We start from the raw sequence: 19,939 nt of genomic DNA, 5'->3' as shown, positions 1-19,939 counted from the left end.
AGGGGGAAGAGAGGTGAGCGAGGGGGAAGAGAGAGGAGCGAGGGGGAAGAGAGAGGAGCGAGGGGGAAGAGAGAGGAGCGAGGGGGAAGAGAGGTGAGCGAGGGGGAAGAGAGGTGAGCGAGGAGGAAGAGAGGTGAGCGAGGGGGAAGAGAGGTGAGCGAGGGGGAAGAGAGGTGAGCGAGGGGGAAGAGAGGTGAGCGAGGGGGAAGAGAGGTGAGCGAGGGGGAAGAGAGGTGAGCGAGGGGGAAGAGAGGTGAGTGAGAGCTGAGAGGAGGGGTGAGAGAGGTGAGAGGAGGGGTGAGAGAGGTTAGAGAGAGGTGAGAGGAGGGGTGAGAGAGGTTAGAGAGAGGTGAGAGGAGGGGTGAGAGAATGTGCATAACTGCTACATATGTCAGGAGTTCCAGAGCTGAGGGTGTATCAGCCAATCACAGCTTGGCTTTGGCTGGCACCAGCTGCAGACTCTGAAGCTTCATGGCCATGCCCATGTTTCCTGCGATCTTCAGCTTGCCCTGGAAGAATGCCTGCAGCAGACAGGTAGGGGAGAGAAATTATAATCAGAGGGGAATGGGTTAAAACATAGGAAAGTCAACTACTGCTCAGGCTCCAAGGTTTAAAGGGTTCAGATTACCCAGTTGCACGATTAACACGGTTCACTGAAAACTGGGACACGGGGGAGAGAGAAAGAGAGAGCGGGAGAGGCTGGCAGTGTCAGTGTTGGTCAGGGTGACAGCTTGAAGCCAGGGAACGGCTCTGCTCTGACATGAACCAACTGGAGGCATGTCTGCCTGCGTTTCAGCGGTTCAGACAAATCCAATGCATAAACGGTGACGAGATTAATGGCCCAGATCTACACCCCAAAAAACCAACCATAACATTGCAGGATTCATCCTTGAGGAAGTATGTGTGTGATGTCTGTTAAATGGTACAAAAAGAGGTTTCTAACCTCAAGTGTCTTTCGTGGTTAAATAAAGGTTCAATTCAAGTTTTTTTCCAACTTCTTCAATTCTGCTCGCTGATGCTGACTCTCAAAATAAAAGCTCTGACGAAGACTACGAGTCCGACACGTAAGCTTGAATAAAATAAGTGATACTAAGAAGAGCAGTGTGAAGGTTTCTCTTTCCTAAAGGGAAAACCCAAAGGACTGTGTTCAGTGTTGCTGAAAGGATCAATTAAATCAAATTAATCAATGGCCCCAGGTGTGTGGATGGGAAGTAGGCCTAGATTTAGCCTGGAAAAAAATCACCCATCCACTACCATTAATCACATTCTTCCCTGTTGAATTTCTCCTCCCTTTGTATTACTTTTGTCTCAATTGCGAAAAGTTGGATTGGAAAACGCCCACCTGCTGAAAACGTCACCATGGTAAAAATCTACATTTCCCTGCTGTGTCATCTCCCTTTCTCCTCAACGTCAGAAAATGGATCAAGGGAATCAGTTATAGTCTGGTCCTCCAGCCAACCTGGGGACGAGGTTAGTTCAATAACAATAAATCTCATCACTCTCAGGTCTTTCAAGTCCTTTATATCTGAACAGAGGTCTGAAACCACACCTGGCCAAATCTGGCCCCTGTGGTACCTGGGTTCCTAACAGAGGTCTGAAACCACACCTGGCCAAATCTGGCCCCTGTGGTACCTGGGTTCCTAACAGAGGTCTGAAACCATACCTGGCCAAATCTGGCCCCTGTGGTACCTGGGTTCCTAACAGAGGTCTGAGACTACACCTGGCCTTTCCCTGTGGTACCTGGGTTCCTAACAGAGGTCTGAGACTACACCTGGCCTTTCCCTGTGGTACCTGGGTTCCTAACAGAGGTCTGAGACCACACCTGGCCTTTCCCTGTGGTACCTGGGTTCCTAACAGAGGTCTGAGACCACACCTGGCCTTTCCCTGTGGTACCTGGGTTCCTAACAGAGGTCTGAGACCACACCTGGCCTTTCCCTGTGGTACCTGGGTTCCTAACAGAGGTCTGAGACCACACCTGGCCTTTCCCTGTGGTACCTGGGTTCCTAACAGAGGTCTGAGACCACACCTGGCCTTTCCCTGTGGTACCTGGTGCCACTTGACCTCTGATTTTGAACACTTTGGGGTGATTGCAAAGTGCTTGAGGACACCCACACTGTTTGCTGAAGTAGGTAAACATACTCATTCCATTTCTTGTGTGTGTAAAGTTGACTGAAGTTTGTGAACAAAGTCATTCAATTGATTTTTCTCTCCCTGTCTGTCACATGTTGAGGGAATTGTCCTTGGTTTGTGGGCGTTGTCAGACTGTGTCCCTTACGTCCAGGGTCAATGTCCATGAACAGACAAGGTGTTGATGCCCTTAGTACATCTGAAGGCCTTGACTAGACATTTATTTTTTAGGGGAGAGGAGGGTTGAGTGAGAGTGAGAGAAGACCCACCCTATGGCATAACAGAATGCATTCTGGACATGGACTAATCTCATTACACTGGCCAATTTCCTTTTTCTATTTTTTAGAAAACAATCAAATCAGATTTGGCATTCTACTTAAGATTGGGCTTCGCTCGCTTTGGTCATTTTGACCAAAATCAAATTAATATATATATTTTTTGAATTAATAAAAAAATACTTACAAGATTCATAAAAGCTGATCTCCATGCATCTATGTAACATCTGCCTCTCCTGAGGAACTCTATTTGCACTAGGCTTGGTGGGCAACATTCATATTGTCATACAGTCCTCCTTATCCCGGGATTCACGGTATTACCGGCATAGCCCAGCACGGGGGCACAAAAAATGCAAGAAAAGCCCATTTAGCCTCTATTACCAGAATGCAGAATTTAAAAAACAATCGAAAACAAACAAACAAATTGCAAAGACAGGCAAATCCAGCTCATAAAGTTATACAAGCATAGCTAGTAGCTACCGGATGTCATTTTCGGTGAGTGTGGACATTTACACAAGCGAAAGTGAAGGAGAGCAATTGTGCAAATCATCACCTTGTGTGCGCCGCGCAAATGACTCGTCGATAAGATAAATATTGAATGCTATGGACTCACCAGCACGCTTTCTCCAGGCGCAGAACTGGACCGGCGTCGTACGGGTTTGGCCGGTATAGGCCGTCATTGTAAATAAGAATGTGTCTAGTTAAATATAGGTTAAATTGAAAAACTTTTTTTTTTTTAATCTTTATTCTCCTGTTGTGCTATTTACAAACAAAAACGTGACTGGCTCAACTCTTTTGGGGAAGTACGGTGCAGGATTCTAGAATGAAATACACTTATTCATGTTACGATACTAGAATTCATTGATTACATTACATTTAATGAATGTATATATTAAGAACTGGATAAGAACTAGGTGTATGGAAAGTTACTGAGTGAGACAAGGGGGGAGGCTGGAAGTTTGCATTCTGTCAAACATGTTATTGTTAAATCTCATGGATCCTGGTTTCAGTCACTGATAAGGTAGGACTGTGGAGTAGGGAGGAGTGAGGAATTCAGCCCAAGGTCAGGTCAGATGAAGTGAGAAGGAACAGTCCTGTTACACACATATTCTTACATGCCCACAAAGGTTCTAACAGGAGGCAGGGCCATGACTACATCAGTGAGAGGAACTAATTCAGTTCCTGAATAGCAACAGAGATGTGTTGGCTGTCTATACGTAGAAGGAGTTGACGCCTCCTAGTAGGAGGGTATAATTATATGTGCTTGTGTAAACATGTTTTTGTAGCCGTTTCACTCAGTGGGTGAATAAACTTGGTTTGAGCTTTTCCTAGTTGTCAGAACCTAACAACGGTAAGCTTCATAATGTAAAATAATGTGACAAGTGAAATGAAGAACCCAATTTGCTTCATCTGCTAATGCATTGCACAAGTTGACTGCAGGTATTAACTTAAAAAGTACCTACAAATATTCACATTTATTTAAAAAATGTAAATAAATAGATGACAGTATTGAAAAACCATTCCGTGGCTTTTTCCAAATACCCTGGTATACCGCCCAAGCCTAATTTGGACTAAAAGTGAGTGAAGAATATCAATATAAGAATTCATTGAAATTAAATGACTGGTCTCCATCAATGAGACTGAGATTTACTTTACTGTATACAGAGCATTCAGAAAGTATTCAGACCCCTTGACTTTTTTCACATTTTGTTATATTACAGCCTTATTTTTACAATTTAAACAAAATCAAAAACGGAAATATCACATTTACTAAGTATTCAGACCCTTTACTCAGTACTTTGTTGAGCACCTTTGGCAGCGATTACAGCCTCAAATCTTCTTGGGTATGATGCTACAAGCTTGGCACACCTGTATTTGGGGAGTTTCTCCCATTCTTCTCTGCAGATCCTCTCAAACTCTGTCAGGTTGGATGGGGAGTATTGCAGCACAGGTTCAAGTCTGGGCTCTGGCTGGCCCACTCAAGGACATTCAGAGAATTGTCCCAAAGCCACTCCTGCATTGTCTTGGCTATGTGCTTAGGGTCGTTTCCCTGCTGTAAGGTGAACCTTTGCCCCAGTCTGAGGTCCTGAGCGCTCTGGAGCAGGTTTTCATCAAGGATCTCTCTGTACTTTGTTCCATTCATCTTTCCCTCGATCCTGAATAGTCTCTAAGTCCCTGCCGCTGAAAAACATCCCCACAGCAAAATGCTGCCACCACCATGCTTCACTGTAGGGATGGTGCCAGGTTTCCTCCAGACGTGACGCTTGACATTCAGGCCAAAGATTTCAATCTTGGTTTCATTAGACCAGAGAATCTTGTTTCTCATGGTCAGGGTCCTTTAGTTGCCTTTTGGCAAACTCCAAGCGGGCTGTCATGCGCCTTTTACTGAGGAGTGACTTCCGTCTGGCCACTCTCCCATAAAAGCCTGATTGGTGGAGTGCTGCAGAGATGGTTGTTCTTCTAGAAGGTTCTCCCATCTCCACAGAGGAACTCTGGAGCTCTGTCAGAGTGACCATCGGGTTCTTGGTCACCTCCCTGACCAAGGTCCTTGTTGCCCGATTGCTCAGTTTGGCCGGGCGGCCAGCTCTAAGAACATTCTTTGTGGTTCCTAACTTATTCCATTTAAGAATGACGGAGGCCACTGTGTTGTTAGGGACCTTCAATGCTGCAGAAATGTTTTGTTACCCTTCCCCAGACCTGTGCCTCGGCACAATTCTGTCTCGGAGCTATCCAGACAATTCCTTCGACCTCATGGCTTTGTTTTTGCTCTGACAAAGACTATCAACTGTGGGACCTTATATAGACAATTGTGTGCCTTTCCAAATCAATTGAATTTACCACAGGTGGACTCCAATCAAGTTGTAGAAACACCAAGGATGATCAATAGGAACAGGATGCACCTGAGCTCAATTTAAAGTCAAATAGCAAAGGGTCTGAATACTTCTGTAAATAAGGTATTTCTGTTTTTATATTTTGTATAAATGTGTATAAAAACTGAACAAGAGGACAATAGTATTGGGCTTCATCCAAAATAGCACCCTATTAGCATGGAGCTCTGATAAAAAGGCTGTGCACTATATAGGGAATATGGTGCCATTTGGGACACAACCTTATTCATTGTTGTTTTAAGGACTCACAGTCTGTGGATTCATCTTGCCTGTCATCAGCTTCATTAAGTCTTCATCTCCCATGGTGATAGTGCAGTCAGCCTTCTTATCTGAATGGAGGAGAGAATAAAATAACAGAGGTTAAACTATCCTGCCCTACAAAAACTTTCCTTCAATTATCTTGCCTTACAAAAACCTTCCTTCAATTATCCTGCCCTACAAAAACCTTCCTTCAATTATCCTGCCCTACAAAAACCTTCCTTCAATTATCCTGCCCTACAAAAACTTTCCTTCAATTATCTTGCCCTACAAAAACCTTCTTCCAGTATTAAATGACTACTGTGACATAGGTTGTGTCCCAAATGGCACCCGTTTCCCTATAAAGTGTACTACTATAAAATAAAATACTATAGTAGGTGCCTATAAGTGCCAAATAAAGTGTCAGGGTTGATGATTTCATCTCATCAGCCATATATCCCCTTGTGACAGGGGGAATGGAAGCTTGTTGTGTGCAACAGCGAGGGGCAATTAAATGTAAGCTTCACAAAAAAATGTCATGGTTAAAAACATCTCTACCCTTATCTGTAGATAAGAGAAGAGGGTTGACGTGTTATGCTCGACCCGCTCAGTTTTCCACCACAAAACACCAGAAAATGGCCAAAAAAAAGCTCACCTGCTTCTACACTATGATTTCAATATTAAATGTTCAATATTTCTTTTGAATATAGAACGAGAGTTCAGTTCAAGTAACAGGGTTGACCTTAAAATGAGAGACAGACATAAATGAATCACTCACTAGTCACATTATTAAATAACAGGCTTTCAGAAATAACTGTCAAAGCAACAACGTAACTAGAGAATTACAATGACGGTGAAAACTTGGGGAAATGTTTGGGTTAAGTAGGTTAAAATCTTCCTAGAAGTTGTAAAAACATTAAAGGACAAAATGTCAAAATGCAGATTTGTTTTTTACTTTAGCAACCCACCGGGCACAGACATCAGTTCAACGTCCAGTTTTGAATTCAATGTGAAAACAACACAAAATGTCACCATGTCATTTGATTTCAATTCAAAGTTGGGTGAAAAAAAGAGAAAATGCCCAGACGTTGATGACCTTTTTTGCAAAATCCAATCAGTTTTCCATGTTGATTCCAACGTTATCACATTGACTTTTTTTTTGGTTGAAATGACGTGGAAACACTGATTTGACCAGTTTTTGCCCTGTTGGAAGTCTTTATTCATATAAAAAAAATATGATCTATTGAATTTTCCATGTGGTCTATATTAAATGGCACGTCATTTAATATAACAGGATTTTAAAATTCAACATGGGCGCACAATTTCTACTTAAAATATCAAAAGGGACGCAAAAGGCACGATTTTGTAGAACGACGCTGTTACGAACAGAAAAAGAGGAAGTATGCTCTATAGTTTCTCCCTCATCTTCAGTTTCTTGTTGATCGGAACCGTACGAGAATCCAATCAACTATATACTGCAAAATACATGGGAACCTTGACATCATGTTAACTTAAATGCCCAAAACCATAATCATTGGGACTGTGCTATTCATGGTTAGATAACATGATAGACTACTGTCCATGTAGTTAAGAAGAAAACAAGTTGTCATTCCAGTATCAGGGACAGGATGAAGTGTACTGTGCTGCAACGGAAGTTGCTTTTATGAAATGTTCGCTGCTCTTTAGAGACGTACTATTGGGGCAATGTCCCAAATGCCACCCCATAGTGCTCTGGTCAACAGTAGTGCTCCATATAGGGAATATGGTGCGATTAGGGACGCTACCTTGCTTTCTATACAACGTCCTAACAAGTGAGATGGGTTTGATAACAGGAAAGGCTCAGAGGAAGGCCAAGTTTCGAAAGGTGTTTTAACAGAGCTGAGTGGAAGAACAGGACATTGCTCCAGACAGCCATAATGGAAGCAATTTAAAAGTTCTCTCTGTGTGTGTGTGTGTGTGTGTGTGTGTGTGTGTGTGTGTGTGTGTTTTCTAAAGGAAGCAACTTAAGAATTGTGTGTGTTTGGCGATTGATTAAAATCCTTCTTTGTCTTTTGCATTACAGAGCTGCTCTCTCAGAAGACAGACCGCCCATCCTTCAGTCATTTATATTCTGCAGACAACCATCTCCTCAGAGGGACAGTCGTTCTGTTTTTTTTGTCAGGAAATCTAATATGTCAGAATCTCAGCCAAGATCATCGATCTCCTCCAAGTCCTCTAATGCTCACATTGATAAAAACACAGAACATTGTCAAAACACAAAGACCAGATATTCTGATGACAGACACACACACACACACACACACACACACACACACACACACACACACACACACCAGCGTCGTTGCTCACGGAGCCTTGTCCATTCTTCGCATCTACGACCCACAGAGCGTCTGTCCCCTCTGGTCCATCTGTCACCTTGAAGGCAAAAACTCCTCCAATCTTCTTCACAACGTCTACTCCTTCCTGCAGACAAACCCAATGTGACATCAGAGCAGAGACAGATGGACTGTTATGGTTCTGCGTTCTGTTGGGTTGTGTTAGGTTAATGTGGCAGCGGAGGCTAGCGGAGGATTAAAGTTACCTACATTTATACGAGGTGACGGATTCCATAAATCACGTAGCTAGCTAGTGGTACTGGGTTCTGAGACTACCTTGACATTGGTCTCTGGTGACAGACTGTTAAACAGAAACAGAGACTACCTTATAAAGTCCTTATTATAATACAAAAAGTTTTGTTAAATAACATTAAAATGTGGCACTTAATTGATGTGACAACAAGCAGCAATGACACTGCAGAGTGAGACTGAGGTAAGCAGTCGTCAGCGCCCACACAGAACATGAACACATTTGGACTTTGTATAGAAGGATATAAATGATGAATAGGAATTTAGTTTGTCCAGGTGGTATACCTCCTGTAGTTTCTTCTCTATCTCCTGGAAGACAGAATAGACTCTGAAGCCCTCCAGACGTTCTGCTCTGGTGGGGACAGCCGCTATATGGGACCTAGAAACACACACAGGAACAGAACACGGCTTCAGTTAGAGTGCGTTCTCTGAGAGAAAAGAGGGGCTAGTAAAAACGTGTGTGTGTGTGTGTGTGTGTGTGCGCAACATCATCGAAGGACAGTCATAAAGTAAAAGTGTGTGCGCTTGTGTGAGTATGCGTGCAAATGTGTGTGTGTGTGTGTGTGTGTGTGTGTTTACCAATGTTGAAAGGAGTATGGTCCAAGGCCATACTACAGTATCTCCACTTAATCTGTTCCAACACAGAAGGTTAAAGTACATGCTGTGGCCACGTCCCAAACTAAACCCTATTTGGTCCACTTCTTTTGATACACACGATAATTGTCTTTGATAAAACCACTTTCAACATTGGTACATTCAAACACACACAATCACAAGCCTTGGCTTTTGTCCTACTAACAAAATCCTTGAAGAAACTCCATTAGCTAGTGTGTAGATCCTACTTTTCTGCTGCTGGTAGTCCGTTGTAGAGAACGTTATAAGTACTACAGTACTTTCTTGTCGGTCCACCTACACATCAGGTAGACCGAACGACAGGTCTGTCCACCGACACATCAGGTAGACTGAACGACAGGTCTGTCCACCGACACATCAGGTAGACTGAACGACAGGTCTGTCCACCGACACATCAGGTAGACTGAACGACAGGTCTGTCCACCTACACATCAGGTAGACTGAACGACAGGTCTGTCCACCTACACATCAGGTAGACTGAACGACAGGTCTGTCCACCTACACATCAGGTAGACTGAACGACAGGTCTGTCCACCTACACATCAGGTAGACTGAACGACAGGTCTGTCCACCTACACATCAGGTAGACCGAACGACAGGTCTGTCCACCTACACATCAGGTAGACCGAACGACAGGTCTGTCCACCTACACATCAGGTAGACCGAACGACAGGTCTGTCCACCTACACATCAGGTAGACCGAACGACAGGTCTGTCCACCTACACATCAGGTAGACCGAACGACAGGTCTGTCCACCTACACATCAGGTAGACCGAACGACAGGTCTGTCCACCTACACATCAGGTAGACTGAACGACAGGTCTGTCCACCTACACATCAGGTAGACTGAACGACAGGTCTGTCCACCTACACATCAGGTAGACTGAACGACAGGTCTGTCCACCTACACATCAGGTAGACCGAACGACAGGTCTGTCCACCGACACATCAGGTAGACTGAACGACAGGTCTGTCCACCGACACATCAGGTAGACCGAACGACAGGTCTGTCCACCTACACATCAGGTAGACTGAACGACAGGTATATTATTTACCTGAATATCAAGTGTTTTTCTATAGCCTGTCACTCAGGAGAAAGGACATGTATGTGTAGTTCCATGTTGTTGTTGTTGATATATATGAGAGAGAGAGAGAGAGAGAGAGAGAGAGAGAGAGAGAGAGAGAGAGAGAGAGAGAGAGAGAGAGAGAGAGAGAGAGAGAGAGAGAGAGAGAGAGAGAGAGAGAGAATCTTTGCTTTCTCAGTTATTAGGAACTTTTTACAAAACATGGGTTTGGTGCAGTATAGAGGATTACATCGAGTTGTGAGGAATGCTCCCATTTTACCTCACAATAATTCACAACAACTATCACACAGAGAAGCAACAAGATTGTGAACAATGCCCGCCAACTATATCTTTGAAGCCAATTCAATAGCGTGAAAAACAGTGTTGAGATAAGAACCACGTTACCCAGTTCAAACAATGACTTGAAGATGTAGGCCTGAAGAGATACTGTAACACAGCCATTTCAACCTTGCTTCAGGGCAATTCCTCATTAACGGAATTACACTGAGACTCCGATTTGTCACTTTAAAATGTTTGCCAAACAAAAAAACATTGATTTCAACATTTAATAAACCAAACAACTCTATGCACAATGACTACTTTGAACAATTTACACAGTCAATTGTTTCTATAAAAACTTTTACTGGAAAAGTTATATTTTATTACCAAACTTTCCATCTGTGTTTTTGTAACACTTTCTGTGGAAATTGTTCTAAGTAGTCTTTGTGCATAGAGTTGAATGGTTTGTTAAACATGGAAAGAAATTGTTTTATTTATTGTACATTTTAATGTGAAAAATCTGAGTCTCAGCGTAATTCCGTTACCATGGAATTACACCCCCCCAACAAAAACTGGTTTCTATTATTTTAAACATACGATTTCTGCAAGGATCTGAGTGATAAAGTCTAATTATTTAGTCATTTGGTAAATCACCTCAGTTGTTTGTTTCTCACCTAGTCAGTTAATTAGTAAGTTGGTAGGCAGAAACTCACCTGGCGTCCTGAGGAAACCCCATCCTGTAGAGAGTGACGACCACAGCTCCTCCCAGGCCGATGTTGTGCTGTAGGGCCACCTTCGCCCCCGGGACCTGCCTCCTCTCAGCCTGGCCTCTCAGCTGCCAGCACAGCTCCGCACACTGGGCCAGACCTGAGCAAGCACACAGAGAGAGAGAGAGAGAGAGAGAGAGAGAGAGAGAGTGGGGAGGTCAATGACACATACACAGAGAGAGATCAGATCAGAACACTGGGCCAGACCTGACTAATCAACCACAGAGAGAAATTAAGGCCAACACAATAGAACAGACCTGAGCAATAACAGAAACCGATAGGGTCAATGCACTGAGCCAATCCCAGAGATCAGAACACTCAGCCAGACCAGAGTAATCAACAAGAACAAAATGAGAGAGAGAGAGAGAGAGAGAGAGGGGTCAGAACACTGGGTCAGACCTGACACATCAACTACAGAGAGGAGAGGTTAATGTACTAAACCAGACCGGAGTAATACACCACAGAGAGACGAAGGTCAGTCACAGAATTCCATATAGAGCTCTAGGATGTCTGTGAGCTCAGAAAACTGGGCCAGAACTTACAAATCACAGGTCAATGCACTCTACAGCTATATAAGCGTTATATAAGAAAGTCATCATGCTAACAACCAGCGGGATTGGAAAGCCTACTGTAATATCTACTTGGACAACAAACTGAACATCACATGTATGAACATTTTATATTTCAAAAGTTTTCATATTTGAAAGGTCTCAATTAACAGATTGATTTCCTATCATAGATTATGGATTTCCTGTTTGTCCTTCCTGCCGCGCGCACACACACACACGGGCGCACGCGCACAAAGCCTGTAAGTGCTAATGCTGGATTGCTAAATCTAACCAGATGGACAACAGGCATTTGAACCCAGAGTGTGGCTGAGGCAGGATGTCATTTCACAAATGAAAAATAACCCTAGGTCCCTGACACAACACATCGCTTGCCCTATAAAAACACAACGACCTTCCATTTTGCTTTTCTAATTTCTACATTGAAAAATTAACACATACGGCCTCCATTACAGACATTTATAATCCTCTCTGATTTAACCAGGTCGGGTCATCGTGGTCAAAATCTCATTCTCTCTAGCGTTCCAATGCACTTAATTTCCATCAACTCTTGCCTGCCACATCAAAGAGGGAGACACGTTAACACCCCTCCCTAAGCTGGCCGTGACTCCTAGGTTAGCGGTCCAGCATATAATAAACCCCAGGAAGAGTAGCTGCTGCCTTGGCAGGAACTAATGGGGATCCATAATAAACCCAAGGAAGAGTAGCTGCTGCCTTGGCAAGAACTAAATGGGGGGTCCTTAATAAATACAGTACAGTGGCTATAGAAAGTCTACAACTCCCTTGCTGTGTTACAAAGTGGGATTAAAATTGATTCAATTGTCATTTTTTTTGTCAACGATCTACATACAATCCTCTTTAATTTCAAAGTGGAAGAATAATCTTGAAAAAAAGTATATCATTTATTAAAAATGAAAATAAAATACCGTCATTATATAAGTATCAACAATTGAGTCAATACATGTTAGAAACACCTTTGGCAGCGATTACAGCTGTGAGTCACTCTGGGTCAGTCTCATAACAGCTTTGCACATCTGGAGTGTGCTATATTTGCCCTTTATTCTCTTCAAATTTCTTCAAACTCTGTCAAGATGTTGGGGATCATGGCTAGACAGCAATTTTCAAGTCTTGCCATAGATTTTTATGCAGATTTAATACAAACCTGTTACTTGGCCACTCAGGACACTTCACTGTCGTCTTGGTAAGCATCTCCAGCGTAATTGTGGCTTTGTGTTGTAGGTTATTGTCCTGCTGAAAGGTGAATTTGTCTCCCAGTGTCTGGTGGAAAGCAGACTGAACCAGGTTTTCCCTCTAGGATTTTGCCTGTGCTTAGCTCCATTCCGTTTATTTTTTATCCTGAAAAACTCCCCAGTCTTTGCCAATGTCAAGCACACCATGATGCAGCCACCAACATGCTTGGAAATAAGGAGGCAGTTACTCAGTGATGTGTTGGATTTACCCCAAAAATTAGGCTTCGCATTAAGGGCCAAATGTATATTCCTCCGCTGTATTAGTTTAGTGCCTGGTTGCATACATAAGCATGTTTAGTTGTCCTGGGACTACTCAGGATGTCACATCCTGTCTGTGTGTTACAGGCAAAGCGTGGATAAAGGCTTTTGTGGGAGTTACTGACTTTCTCAGGAGACTACTGCCCTCTGGTGGTCATGACTGAAATACAGTCACATCACACATTCAGATTCCATCTTAATTTATAATGTAGCTTTTTCAACATTCATTTGTTGCATACAAAATGAGTTGTTGGATTAGGAGGAGGATGAAGTCACTGGGTCAGCAGGAGATGGTTGGTGTTGTTTACCTGTAGCTCATAGAGGGGTCAAGGGTTACGAGCTCAGGGGTTATGGGGTCAGCAACAGGTGTTTGTGCTGACTTGTGATGGCGAGAGGGGTCAGGGGTTAGAGGTCACTTGGTCATAGTTGTTATTACCTGTGGCTCCCAGAGGGTGTCCTTTAGAGATGAGTCCTCCGCTGGGGTTGACCACCCACTGGCCTCCGTACGTGTTGTCTCCTCTGTCTATCAGCTCTCCAGCCTTACCTAGGAACATAGAACAGTGATGTATTATATTATTTAATGTCTTTGATCTTTAAAGAGATTTTCATGTTGGCCTACAGGCAGACATTCACAAAGTGTGGTACAAAGGTAAAACAGAACAGAATACTAAGGGAACACAGCCAGGGGGTGAAACTCAGAATGCTAAGCGAACACAGCCAGGGGGTGAAACTCAGAATGCTAAGGGAACACAGCCAGGGGGTGAAACTCAGAATGCTAAGCGAACACAGCCAGGGGGTGAAACTCAGAATGCTAAGCGAACACAGCCAGGGGGTGAAACTCAGAATGCAAAGAGAACACAGCCAGGGGGTGAAACTCTGAATGCTAAGGGAACACAGCCAGGGGGTGAAACTCAGAATGCTAAGGGAACACAGCCAGGGGGTGAAACTCATTATGTTTATGACAGGAGTATGACATGAGATCAAATAAACACACAGATGGCCTCTCATTCAAAAAATATATGAATAATTCAACTATAGTAAAACATTGAACTGAACAAATCAGAAACAGTGAAAAACAAATAAAAGGCAATTCTATATTTTTTTTAAATAAAAAAACATTCTAGGGAGTTAACAATGCTACTTTTATGTGGCTAGAAATAGGCCGTAGATTGGTAGGGTCAGACTCACCCTCTGGGCACAGCCCCAGAGCCTCGTATGTGATCAGCTCGTTGGCAGAGAAACAGTCGTGCAGCTCAATCACATTGACGTCACTGGGTTTCAGACCCGCTGTCTCAAAACACTTCTTGGCTGCCAGGGAGGTCATGTCGTATCCAACCTAACAGGAAACAACACAATGAGTCACTATCTTTTTGTTGTTCTGCATTTAAAAGTTGTTGGATACTTTTTAACAGCTTTATGTCCCCTCTCACCATCTTCATGCAGCTATTGTCGTCGAAGGTAGTGGCGAGGTCCGTGACCATCTCCTGGGCTAAGATCTCCACCGCCTGGTGCTCTAGACCATGGCGCCTCACAAAGCCCTCACTGGCCAGGACAGCTGCCCCTGCACCGTCAGAGGTAGGACTGGGGGGGGGGGGGGGGGGAGGGGGGGTGAGACAGTGTTAGTGACCCATGAATTATTTTCCTGCCAGAGTACAAACACCCTGGTCCTTAACACCAAAATGTTTATTTGTAATCAAATAAAGCCAAACACTATAAAGGTGGAGGTAAGGGAGGGCTGCCCCGCTCTGCCTATCCTCTGGTAGGGGAAGCACTGCCCCAGAGAGATAGCGGGACTCCTTACCAACACTGGAGAAGAGTAAGGAACTCAAACACCTTCCTGGACTGTTTGACCTGGTCCAGACTGTACTCATCCTGGAACTGAGAGTACCTGTTAACACACACACACACACACACACACACACACACACACACACACACACACACACACACGTCATGCAGTGGCAGGAAAACATTGATCATTGGATTGGTCAAAGAAGGCAATTTCTAATGACCAGGCCTTCTGTGTGTTAAAGAGTTGATGGTTGCAGTCTTACGGGTTGTTGGTGGAATGCTTGTGGTTCTTCCATGCGATTTTAGCAAAGTGCTCTGGTGTAGTACCTGGAAGAGTCCCGGGAATGAATACACGTAACTATTCAATGACAGACTTCCCAGAGTTCCACAGTCACACACTACATGGTGTATCATCCAGATGAAAGAAAAGGCTGAGAACAGCACCAACAACACTTCATAAGGTACTGTACACACGTGCACGCACACCATCATGTTTACCGTATTTCTCCATGTGTTCTCTGCCGGCGTTGCCAAACATCTGTGGTGCTGCCGGTGCTGCTGCCATCCCATATGTGTTGAACATCACCTCCATATGCTTGTCCATGGGGTTAGTCCTGTCCATGAACTACAATACACCGGGTTAGTCCTGTCCATGAACTACAATACACCAAGTTAGTCCTGTCCATGAACTACAATACACCGGGTTAGTCCTGTCCATGAACTACAATACACCGGGTTAGTCCTGTCCATGAACTACAATACACCGGGTTAGTCCTGTCCATGAACTACAATACACCGGGTTAGTCCTGTCCATGAACTACAATACACCGGGTTAGTCCTGTCCATGAACTACAATACACCGGGTTAGTCCTGTCCATGAACTACAATACACCGGGTTAGTCCTGTCCATGAACTACAATACACCGGGTTTGTCCTGTCCATGAACTACAATACACCGGGTTTGTCCTGTCCATGAACTACAATACACCGGGTTTATCCTGTCCATGAACTACAATACACCGGGTTTGTCCTGTCCATGAACTACAATACACCGGGTTAGTCCTGATCATGTACTACAATTGGTCTTACCTTTGATGACAAGGAGCCTCTCTCCATCTTTTCAAAGCCAAGGGCTAGTGCACAGTCGGCCAGACCTACAGTCAGCAAAAGAAGGCATATGTTTAGGTCCAGCATAAGACGGATCATAGGAGATGAGCATGCATCCTACTTCAGTTTGCTTCCAGGACATGGCATCACTAGGGTCAGGAGTTTGTCCTGAACATGTGACCAGAGCAGGGAAAGACTCCTAGTTCTAGGAATCAATCCTGCCCCCCCTCTCTCTCAGTCCCACTCACCTCTTTGTGTCCCATCCAATGACGTCCAGGGAAGGATAAAAAAAGTATGTGGACACCTGCTCGTCGAACATCTCATTCCAAAATCATGGGCATTAATATGGAGGTGGTCCTCTCTTTGCTGCTATAACAGCCTCCTCTCTTCTGGGAAGGCTTTCCACTAGATGTTGGAACACTGCTGCGGGGACATGTTTCCATTCAGCCACAAGAGCATTAGTGAGGTCAGGCACTGATGTTGGGCAATTAGGCCTGGCTCGCAGTCTGCATTCCAATTCATCGCAAAAAGTGTTCGATGGGTATGAGGTCAGGGCTCTGTGCAGGTCAGTCAAGTTCTTCCACATTGATCTCGACAAACCTTTTCTGTATGGACCTTAATTTGTGCACAGAGGGAATTGTCATGCCGAAACAGGAACGAGCCTTCCCCAAACTGTTGCCAAAAAGTTGGAAGCACAGAATCATCTAGAACATCATTGTATGCTGTAACGTTAAGATTTTCCTTTACTGGAACTAAGGGGTCTAGCCCGAACCATGAAAAACAACCGCAGACCATTATTCCTCCTCCACCAAACTTCACAGTTGGCACTATGCATTTGGGCAGGTAGCGTTCTCCTGGCATCCACCAAACCCAGATTCATCCGTCAGACTTGCAGATGGTGAAGCGTGATTCATCACTACAGAGAACGTGTTTCTGCTCTGCTCCAGAGTCCAATGGTGGCGAGCTTTACACCACATTTACATTTACATTTAAGTCATTTAGCAGACGCTCTTATCCAGAGCGACTTACAGATTGGTGCATTCACCTTATGATATCCAGTGGAACAACCACTTTACAATAGTGCATCTAAATCACCACTCCAGCCGACGCTTGGCATTGCAATCTTAGGTTTGTGTGCGGCTGCTCGGCCATGGAAACCCATTACATGAAGCTCCTGACAAACAGATCTTGTGCTGACGTTGCTTCCAGAGGCAGTTCCAGATCTTGTGCAGAACTCGGTAGTGAGCGTTGCAACTGAGGACAGACGATTTGTACACGCTTCAGCACCTGGCGGTTCCGTTCTGTGAGCTTGTGTGGTCTACCACTTCGCAGCAGAACCTTTGTTGCTCCTAGACATTTCCACTTCACAATAACAGCACTTACAGTTGACCGGGGCAGCTCTAACAGGGCAGAAATTGTACGAACTGACTTGTTGGAAAGGTGGTATCCTATGACAGTGCCACGTTGAAAGTCACTGAGCTCTTCAGTAAGGACATTCTACTGCCAATGTTTGTCTATGGAGATTGAACAACTGTGTGCTCAATTTTATACACCTGTCAGCAATGGGCGTGGCTGAAATAGCCGAATCCACAAATTTCAAGGGGTGTCCACATACTTTTGTATATATAGAGTACTGTATGTGTAACACAGATATGATTAATATAACTATGGTCGAGTCCCACTCACCTCCCTGGATTAGCTGTCGGGCCATGAACAGGGCTGTGGAGCCTGTGGAGCAGTTGTTGTTGACGTTGATGATGGGGATCCCTGACAGGCCAAGGCTGTGGTAGATGGCCCTCTGACCACAGGTAGAGTCACCTGAAAAATAATGATAATAATATGGTCATTTACATTGACAGTAACACAAGTGGAGTCACCTGAGACATGATGAGACACACAGATGGACAGACAGATGTCAAAATGACCTCATCTTAAAGTGATCTTGTTTTAAAAGCAATAGTTCATCACTAGACAGTTCTCTTCATGACACAGACACAGGTCAGCTCAGGTGAATGATTGCGTTGTGTTATAATATCTTACAGGCCTATACAACATCATAGCTTATTACTAGGCCTATACAACATCATTGTATAGGCCTGTTGGCTCAGTTGGTAGAGCATGGTGTTTGCAATGCCAGGGTTGTGGTTTTGATTCCCACGGGGGACCAGTAGGAGAAAAAATAAAATAAAAAATGAAATGTATGCATTCACTACTGTAAGTCGCTCTGGATATGAGCGTCTGCTAAATGACTAAAATGTAAAATGATAGCTTATTACTGGGTGGACACTTACAGCACTTTTGGACTGAATTTGAAGGCAACTCACAAGGCATTTAATGTGCCTAAAAAAAGACTGTTAAGTAACGGACAGTTAACATTATAAGCAATGACAGTCTCTTACCATACACATAGCCCACACAGGCTTGCTCTATGGCAGAGTAGGGGACTCCAGCATCAGACAAGGCCCTCTCACCTGAGTCATAAGAACATGATTATAAGACACAACAGGGAACAATGGGCATCGCTCAAAATGTTGCATGTAGAATGGGACTATTATATGACATGTACAACACAGGGTATTATAACCAGGCAGTATCCAGGTGACTTTTGCTCAAGGTGTATCCAGGTGAATGTAGCAATGTTGGTAAGTACAGGACAGGTACAGTAATGAAATGAAATGACAACCACCTGCTATCTTTGCCATGTCGGGATAGTCAAAGTCTTCTTTTCCTGGCTTCTCAAACTGCAAAGACAAAACACAGGAGAGGGTTCTGGATCAAATCTCAGACTGGGGATAACAGTTCAACTACTACACAGACAGAGCTCTGGGTCAACATGACTGCTGTGTACTTGAGCAAGGCACTTTGCCCGTAAACTGCTCGGTACTATGGCTGACAACCCCTGTGTGTGTGTGATCTGAAAAGGCAATCGACAAAGAAAGTATTCTTCTAATTCTGACTGTACAGGAGGGGCGTCCTTCTGCTGCATGCAATGTAGCTAGTGTTTATCTAGCCATTGGTGTGTGCAATGCATCCATGACCCTTGGCACAATTAGCCTATGACCATGGAGTATTGGACTTTCAGATTAGACTGGGTTTTAAAATGCCACGTATGGCAATTTCATTTTAGCTAGCTAGCAAATACATTTTCAAGCCATACTTCACAATACAATTGTAAACATCGTTAGCCCAATATAGTTGTTATTCAATGTTTTGTGTTAGCTAACTAGCATAGCTTGAAAGCTAGCTAATTTAGCTACGTTACTGTAGTTACCTAGTTAGCTAGCAACACCAACATGAACAGCTGACAAAAGCCTTGAATCTCGCGTTATATGTTTAGCTAACAGTAGTTGTTTAGCCTACGTTAAATATCGAAAGAAATGAAAAGCTTCTGTAGCTACCTACGTTTCTTTGGAAATGCTGCTAACCAACATGACAGGTAACGTTATCTAGCTAAGGACAACGCGCTAGCTCTTTAATAAATAGTATTTCAATACTAGATAGCAATCCAGCTAGCATGGATGCTAGTCGAAATGCAACCATTTATAGGTTATAACCAATAGCAAGTTTTACCTTTGTCATTCCCACTCCAATGACGAATACTCTGTTCTTTTGAGGAGCCATTCTGGTTGTTGTGCTGAGACTGGTGCTTCCAAGAGGGCAGAGTGACAATACGGATGACAACCGTTCACAGAACTGAGAAGTCAAAGTACTACGAAGGAGTTTCAGTGGAGCAAATGAACGCAGCATAACTCCTTGCCTGTAATAATGCTAGCCATCTACACCCATATTAACGTTACACAGTACAGTGACTGATTAATGAAGTCATTTGAAAGTGTGTCCAGTTGTGTAAACAATGGATGAACTCTGGCCAAATACCTAACGTTAGCGAGATGTTTTACTATTGACTGTATTAAAACGTGCGTTTTAGAGTAAAAGTACTGTGCTATTGTTGACAATTGTAACAACAAACTTTCAAAACAGTGGCAGTCATACATGGCTGAGTTTCATCACTACTTCTTGTGACCGAAGTGCCTCAGATTTACTCAATGCATTCTGATACTGATCATTCCAG

The 19,939-nt window shown here is 43.8% G+C and overlaps 1 protein-coding gene and 1 long non-coding RNA gene across 2 annotated transcripts; both read right to left on the bottom strand.

The window, feature by feature from the left end:
- Positions 1-333: 333 nt before the first annotated feature.
- On the bottom strand, positions 334-19,688 carry scp2a (sterol carrier protein 2a). Its single transcript, XM_029705826.1, has 16 exons — positions 19,438-19,688; positions 18,554-18,608; positions 18,267-18,338; positions 17,554-17,685; positions 15,850-15,914; positions 15,259-15,385; positions 15,024-15,087; positions 14,771-14,857; positions 14,400-14,550; positions 14,158-14,305; positions 13,406-13,513; positions 10,842-10,995; positions 8,437-8,530; positions 7,861-7,990; positions 5,540-5,619; positions 334-521 (listed from the first exon to the last, which is right to left on the bottom strand). The coding sequence occupies exons 1-16, from the start codon at positions 19,612-19,614 to the stop codon at positions 426-428; spliced, it is 1,740 nt and encodes a 579-aa protein (XP_029561686.1). The 5' UTR covers positions 19,615-19,688; the 3' UTR covers positions 334-425.
- Positions 1,017-3,138, bottom strand: LOC115157513 (uncharacterized). The gene is made up of 2 exons (XR_003868467.1): positions 1,741-3,138; positions 1,017-1,689 (listed from the first exon to the last, which is right to left on the bottom strand). It is a non-coding gene; the product is annotated as an uncharacterized LOC115157513 (long non-coding RNA).
- Positions 19,689-19,939: the final 251 nt, after the last annotated feature.

Source organism: Salmo trutta, chromosome 21 (genome assembly GCF_901001165.1).
Source record: "Salmo trutta chromosome 21, fSalTru1.1, whole genome shotgun sequence".
NCBI lineage: Eukaryota > Metazoa > Chordata > Actinopteri > Salmoniformes > Salmonidae > Salmo > Salmo trutta.
Note: the sequence above shows the minus strand (reverse complement) of the source record. Positions and strands in the feature narration are given on the sequence as shown.